At 41.0% G+C, this 8,453-nt stretch overlaps 1 protein-coding gene across 1 annotated transcript; it reads left to right on the forward strand.

Annotated features, from left to right (window-relative positions):
- Positions 1-7,592: 7,592 nt before the first annotated feature.
- Positions 7,593-8,150, forward strand: LOC138909195 (uncharacterized). Its single transcript, XM_070200382.1, has one exon. It carries the CDS (start codon positions 7,593-7,595, stop codon positions 8,148-8,150), a length of 558 nt encoding a protein of 185 aa, XP_070056483.1.
- The last annotated feature ends 303 nt before the right edge of the window (positions 8,151-8,453 follow it).

Genomic DNA, 8,453 nt, shown 5'->3' on the forward strand with positions numbered 1-8,453 from the left:
GACTTTTTAATAAGTTTGTTGCGGCGTGCAACCCGATCCTCAAATATATATTTTAATTAATTCTGTTGCGGCGTGCAACCCGATCCTCCAATATATTCATTATAATCAATTATGTTGCGGCGTGCAACCCGCTCCTCCAACATATTCATTTACCAATTCTGATAGAAGAAATTTCCCTAATAAATGCAATAATTAATATAAAATTATAAGACAACAAGCATACAATAATTATGATTTAATTATGAAACAAACAAAGGCAAATAGCAAATTATTATGAAAATCAGAGAGAAAATATGCAGTTTAATATTTAATATGCTAAATGTCAAATAACAATTAAGGCAGATAATTCAAATAGCATGTAACAATTAATGCATGAATTCAAGAATTAATATTTGACAAAGAATAGGAGAGAAACAATTATTATAATAATTAATTTATGATTTAAAACAATTTATGATTTTTTAAGTAAGCAGACAAACAATTGATTTGACGATGTATAGACACTCGTCACCTCGCCTATACGTCGTTCACATGCAATTCACATAACAAATAATTTAAGGGTTCTATTCCCTCAAGTCAAGGTTAACCACGACACTTATCTCGCATTGTAAATTCCAATCAATTACTCAACCAAAACTTTTCCTTTTAAATTTGTCTCCAAAAGCTTCAAATCTATTCACAAACAATTCGATATACTCAATACGAATCATAGGAATTAATTCTATATGAATTTACGAATTTTTCGGATAAAATCCAAAATTCATTAAAATATTCGATAGTGGGAACCACGCCTCAAATCCCGGAAAAACTCACGAAATCGGAACACCCATTCCGCTACTAGTTCAACCATATATAAATTATCCAATTCCGATGTCAAATGGACCTTCAAATCTAAAAATTTTGTTTTTGGAAGATTGTAGAAAAATATGATTTTTCTTCCTTAAATTCATGGATTCATGATATAAACGAGTATGAAATCATGAAATATAATCAATATAGAATATGGAACACTTACCCCAATGTTTTCCCGTGAAAATCACCCAAGAATTGCCTTATCCGAGCTCAAAAATTGGAAATGGTTGAAAATGGGTCGAAACCCCAATTCCAGAACTTAAGTATTGTTTCTGAGATTTTTACTCATCACGATCGCGGAAATTCATTCGCGATCGCGTAGAACAACTTTTGCCCAGGTTCATTTTACTCTTCGTGATCGCGGGAATGGCTTCACGATCACAAAGCACATTTTGGCCGCCCAGACTTTTAACTCTATGCGATCGCGGAGTACATTTTTCCAGCTTTACGCGATCGCGTACTTACTTGTGCGATCGCGCAACACAATTGACGTGCCTAGCTTCTGCCTTCCTTCCTTCTACGTGATCGCAGCTGGTCCCTTGTGTTCGCAGTGCACTGGGAGCTTACCTTCCGCTATCGCGTGCCTATCTTCATGAACGCGAAGGGTAAAACTCACTACTTAAAATTTCCTCTTCGCGATCGCGTAGCACGATGCACCAGATGACAGCAGAAGCTCAAAAACCATATTTTCTAAGTTCAAAATCATCCCGTAGCCTATCCGAAACTCACCAGAGCCCTTGGGGATCCAAACCAAACATGCACAAAAGTCCTAAAACATCATACAAACTTGGTCGCGCGATCAAATCGCCAAAATAACACCTAGAACTATGAATCGAACACCAAATCAAAGGTAATTTCCAAGAAAACTTTAAAACTTATATTTTTACAACGGACGTCCGAATCACGTCAAATCAACTCCGATTTTCACCAAATTTGGTAGACAAGTGATAAATATTATAGTGGACCTATACCGGGCTCCGAAACCAAAATACGGACCCGAAGTTAATAAATCCAACATCAGTAATTTCTTAAAATACATTAAGCTTTCAAGCTTTTAATGTTTCATCAAAATTCAATATCTCGGGCTAGGGACCTCAGAATTCGATTTCGAGCATATGCCCAAGTCCCAAATCACGATACGATCCAGGTCCGTTTGCTCAAAATATTGACCAAAGTCAACTCAATTGAGTTTTAAAGCTCTATTTCACATTTTAATCTATTTTTCACATAATAACTTTCTGGAAAATTGTACGGACTGCGCACACAAGTCGAGAAATAATAAATGATGATTTTCGAGGTCTTAGAATACAGAATTACTTAATAAATTCAATGATGACATTTTGGGTCATCACAATATTCCAGCACTTCACAATATTCCATTTTGAGGACACACTGTGCATTCAGTGGTCTCAATTTATTCTGAAATTATTTTCAGATATTATTTCGATATTTTGTTGCTACTAACCTTCTATTTCTGTTTCTATTTCAGAAAGTTTACTGTTTTTTATTATTTATTATAGTAATACAGATTGACTAACAAATAGTTGGGAGGGACAAGTTAAAATTTCGTTCTTTGTTTTGTAGTGTAGAAATTGAATAACGAATGGAATTTGGTAATTATGTATACTTATATTTATACTTGTAGAGAGGTGGTAAAATAACAAAATACTCCAAAAAATGGAATAACTACAATAATATAAAACCGCCAAGTTTCCATTACACACTATGATTTAATAAATTCAAATCTAGCTAATAAATCAAGAGAAATGATGAAAAGAATCAAAATGGTATGTGGATCAATAAAAGATTTATTTCTTAAAAAATTATGCTTCTCATTTGTGGTGGCAGATCAACAAAAGATAGTTTTTAATGGAAAGGGCCAATAATACCCCTAACATATTGAAAATAGTTCAAAAATACCATCCGTTAACCTTTTGGTCAGTAAATGCCCCTAACGTTTGTTTTTGGGCTCAAACTTACCCCTATATATAACATAAGGGAAAATAATACCCCTAACGTATTGAAAATGAAATCATAGTTTGTTTATATATTGATGACATGTTGTTAATGAGCAAAAATATGGTAGATATAAATGCTACTAAGTGCATGTTGGCTAGAAAATTCGACATGAAAGACTTAGGAGTTGCTGATGTGATCTTGAGAATTAGAATTCACAAGACTCCACAAGGTCTAGCATTATCACAGTCTCACTACATTGAAAACGTACTTGACAAGTTCAAGTATTTGGATTGCAAGATTTCCAAAACTCCAATTGACGTGTGTTATGCACTTCAAAAGAATGTAGGTGAAAGTGACTCACAACAGGACTATGCAAGAGTATTGGGGCGTTTGATGTATATCATGAATTGTACGCGACCAGATATAGCATGTGCTATTAGCAAACTGAGTCAGTTTACAAGTAATCCCAATCAAATACATTGGATGCCAATGAATCGAGTTTTTGGATATCTGCAACATACGCAAGATTATGCTTTGCATTATAACAAATATCCCTCCGTGATTGAGGGATATAGTGATTCAAATTGGATCACCGGATCATCTGAAATTAAATCCACGTGTGAATATGTTTTCATAATTGAGGGTGAGGCTGTAATGACCCGACCAGTCGTTTTGTTTTCTAGAACCCTGTTCCCCTAAATAAGACTCCCCATATGTGCTTTTACTATTTTATGTTTTACGAGGGTAGTTAGTTTGAGATTCGGAAGGGTACGGGTTGAAATCGGGAAAACTGGTTCCTTAAGTTAGCCTTAAAAGGCTAAGTTTGACTTCGGTCAATATTTTGGGTAAACGGCCTTGGAATCGGGATTTGATGGTCCCAATAGGTTCGTATGATGATTTTGGACTTGGGCGTATGCTTGGACCGGGTTTTGGATGACCTGGGACCGTTTCGGCGCTTAATAATAAGGGTAGGTACTTTGAAGGTTTAGAAGTTCTTTAAAATTGGTTTGGAGCGGGTTTTGGTGATATCGAGGTCCAAATAGAATTTTGAGACCGGGAATAGTTCCGTAATGTTATTTGAGACTTGTGCGAAAGATTTGGCGTCATTCCGAGTAGTTTAAGTACGTTTCGGCGCATAGGGAGTAAATTGAAGAACTTGAAGTTCATAAGTTTGATTCGATTGGTTTTAGGGTGTGATTCTTAGTTTTAATGTTGTTGCGGGTATTTAGAGAGTTCGAGCGAGTCTGTTTTATGATTCCAAACTCGTAGGTATGTTCGGGCGGGACCCCGGGGGCCCCGAGTGTCAATCGGACGATGCTCGGACCAAGTTGGATGTTTGAAGCGACCCCTTTTGTCTGCAGAAGCGGAGCTTGGCCAGGTAAGGGAAATGCACATCTTCGAGGATTTTTCCGCAGGTGCGGGGCTGTAGATATGGCCAAGGCACCGCATGTGCGAAAAATTCGTTCGGCAGAAGGGTTCATTTAATATGGGACTTAGACCATTTCTAGCACGTTTTCTCTCACTATTGGGCGATTTGAGAGCTTTTAAGGAGGGGATTTCTACCTAGCTTTTGAAGGTAAGTAATTTCTACCTAATGTGAGTCTAATACATAGATTATGGGTAGATTTTAACATGACAAATTGTGGAAATCATGAGTTTAGATGAAAAACCCAGGTTTTGATAAAAATGGGATTTTACCACGAAAATGGTTATGGAACTTGGTGAAAATCATATATTTATATTTCTAAGGTTGTGGGTAACACCCTTCTTCAAATATTTCAGGAATCCGGGCACGTGTGCCCGGGGATGAATTTTTAGAATCTTGCATTTAGGGTTGGGTAACATCTATAATAGTTGGAATACGAACTCTTAAGCACGTATTGATTAGTTTGTATATTCTTTGATTAGTTTGGAGTGATTCGGCACCGACTTGAGGATGTGAGTGCATTCTTGAACCAGGAAGTAGGCTTTGAGATGAGGTAAGTCTCTTTTCTAACCTTTTAAGAGGGAATTAACCCCATATGTGAATTTAATCAATATGTACTTCGAGTTGTGGGGGCTATGTACGTATGATGTGATGAGAGTTCGTACGTAGCTACTATTCATGCTTATGTCCGGGTAGATTTAGGTTTACACCATGCTTTGTTGAGACCGTTGCTTGTTTATGCTTACTAGTTGTTGGATTAAAGTGGAAGTTGAGGGTTTCAATATTTAAAGCTCCAAGTTGAATTTCTTATTTTTAGAAAGGTATTGAGAAATACTACGATGAATTGAGAAATTATATATTCAACCGCTTCGCAAATATATTCCGCAAGTGGGGTAAACTTCCACTACTCTCATGGGAGCGGGTTGTTCTCCTCGACATGATTTATTGATATATTATATGGTTCAGGTCGTTCGTCCCTCGGCAGTGCATAGTATATTAGGATCGGGTCGTACGTCCTCGGCATAACTCGTACGTAGTGATACCGAAATCCCTTTTTATATTTAATAATGTTTCACGGACTTGAAAAGTGAAAGGAATAGATGAGAAAATGGTTTGATTCTTACTTGAAAGAAGTATTTGCTTACTTACTTCTTGTTTTGAGCGCTATTATCATTGTATATTACATGCTTAATTAGAACTTCACATTATTATATTTTTGGCCCTTAGTAAGTGTCGAAGTCGACCCCTCATCACTGCTTCTTCAAAGTTAGGCTAGATACTTACTGGGGACATGTTGTTTATGTACTCATGCTACACTTCTGCACTTCATGTGTAGGATCTGAGGCAGGTGCATCTGGTTACCAGTCCGGCGAACACACTTGACTTCTTGCTCGAGACTACACGGTGAGATGCCCTTCCGAGCCGTTCAGCAGCAGCGAGAGTCTCTATTTTGGATTTATATTTCTATCTATTTCTTTGAGACAGTAGACTAGTATTCTTTTGTATATTCTGCTAGTAGCCCACACACTTGTGACACCAGATTTTGGCACACACTAGTAGACTTATGATTTTAGATTTATTGTCATGACTTCGATTTTCTCTCAGTTGCTTTTGTTTAATTACTTTCTAACAGTAAATTTCTAAAAATTTTATCAATGAGGAAAGTTATTCACTTTGCAAACATATTAAACGTGGAACCCACTAGATTTATCAGTGTTGGCTTGCCTAACAACGGTATTGGGTGCCATTACGGCCTATGATGAAATTGGGCCGTGACAGCATGGTATTAGAGCACTAGGTTCACGTAGGTCTCACAAGTTATGGGCAGGCCTAATAGAGTTTTGCGAATCGGTGCGGAGATGTCCGTATTTATCTTCGAGGGGCTATAGGGTGCTAGGAAACTACTCTATATTCATCTCCTATCGTGCAGTTGATGGTGTACTAAGTTTCTTCCTCTTATTCGCTTACATATGGTGAGAACGCGCGCAACAGACATTCCAGACCCGGGAGGGGCTGCTCCCCCTGTGGCTAGAGGCCGAGGCAGAGGTCGGGGGAGGGCACCGGCCCGAGGTAGGGAGCGAGGATGTCCCAGAGTTGCCCCAGTTGCACCTCCAATAGAGACAGTGGAGGATCCCATTATGGAGGAGCAGGGCGAGGTGTCCACAATAGAGCCAGCCTCGGTAGATTTCACGTCAGCATCGGGCTTTCAGGAGGTCATGGGCCATATGTTGCGGTTCATGGATTCTATGACCCAGGCTGGTTTATTTCCAGCAGACCCATCCACATCTCAGGTAGGAGGGGGAGCACAGACCCCTACTGCTCAAGCACCTGGGCATGCAGCTTCCGTATATCAGACCCCGGGTACACTACCCGTGGGCAGGGCCCAACTAGTTGCAGCGCCCGTACCTGAGCCTAGACCAGCTGCGGCTGGCTAGCCGCAGAAGCTGTTGGACAGATGGACTAGGCTTCACCCTCCGGTCTTTGGGGGTGAGCGACATAAGGATCCCAGAACTTTATTGATAGGTGTAGGGACAGACTGCATAACATGAGCTTATTGGAGTCTCACGGGGTGGATTTCATTACCTTTCAGTTGGAGGGCAGCGCACGTAGGTGGTGGAAGGCTTATCTTCTTGGCATACCAGCAGATTCTCCTCCTACGACTTTGGATCAGTTCACACGCCTATTCTTGGACAGGTATATTCCACCCTCCCAGAGGGAAGAGTTGCGGTGTCAGTTTGAGCGGCTCCAGCAGGTTCAGATGTCAGTGACCGAGTATCAGGCGAGATTTTCTAAGTTGTCATGCCATGCACTTATGATACTTCCTACTGAGGCGGAGTAAGTACGGTGGTTCGTTGCGAGGCTGCACTCTAGTATTCATGCTAGCATGGCCTGGGAGGTTGATATGGGGACTCCCTAACAGTTAGTAGTGGAGATGACATACAGGATTGAGGGTTACCATCAGAGGGGGAGAGAGCAGATGCAGCGGGGCAAGAGGTCTCATTTTTCTGGAGAGTTCAGAGGTGCCCCAACTAGGGGAAGAGGTCATTTTGGTAGGGGTCAACCCAGCAGGCCCCCATATTTAGCACCACCACCTCCTCGAGGTGTTCCAGCGCGACCCTATTTCAGTGTTATGCCAGAGAGTTCTTACAGGCCGCCGGCTATTTAGGGTTCTTCTAGTGGGTATTCCGGTCATCAAGGTTCTTCTAGTGCCTACTTCAGTGCCATGCCAGATAGTTCATATCGCCCACCAACTATCCAGGGTTCTTCTGGTGGGTATTTAGACCATCAGGGTCAGACTTTAAGGCAGTAGTCCACTAGTCTAAGAGGTTGTTATGAGTGCGGGGATCTCAGTCACATGAAGAGGCATTGCCCCAGGCTTCGGGGCAAAGCAGTGAAGCAGGGTCATCAACCCATGATTTCAGCTCTAGTAGCCGTACCGTCCGTCCGGCCGCCCAAAGGCGGAGGGCTTGTGGGTAGGGTTCATCCTAGAGGTGGAGGTCAGGCGGGCGGAGGACAGTCAGGTAGCGCTCTAGCTAGATTTTATGCTTTTTTGGCTAGACCAGATTCAATGGCCTTAGATGCCGTGATTACAGGTATCATCACTGTCTGCGGTAGGGATGCTTCAGTTTTATTTGATCCAGGATCTACCTATTCGTATGTGTCATCTCTGTTTACTCACTTTCTGAATATTCCTCGTGAGTCCTTGGGTACTCCTGTCTATGTATCCACTCTTGTGGGCAATTCTGTTGTTGTGGACCGGATCTATCGGTCCTGTGTGATCATATTCTGTGGTTACGAGACTAGAGCGGATCTTATGTTGCTTGACATGACCAACTTTGAGGTCATCCTGGGCATGGACTGGCTATCTCCATATCACGTCATCCTTGATTGCCATGCCAATACTATACCTTAGCGATGCCAGTGTTGCCGAGGTTGGAGTGGAGGGGTTCATCTGTTAGCACATCTAGTCGGGTCATCCCTTTTCTGAAGGCTCGACATATAGTCGATAAGGGTTGCTTGGCTTATCGAGCCTATGTTCGGGATACCACCACAGAGTCTCCGATGATTAATTCAGTGCTAGTAGTCTGGGATTTCTCCGATGTATTTCCTGCTGAACTTCCAGGAATACCACCAGACCATGATATCAATTTCTGTATTGACTTGGCTCCAGGTACTCAGCCTATGTCTATTCCACTGTACCGTATGGTTCCGAAAG

Source organism: Nicotiana tomentosiformis, chromosome 4 (assembly GCF_000390325.3).
Source record: "Nicotiana tomentosiformis chromosome 4, ASM39032v3, whole genome shotgun sequence".
NCBI lineage: Eukaryota > Viridiplantae > Streptophyta > Magnoliopsida > Solanales > Solanaceae > Nicotiana > Nicotiana tomentosiformis.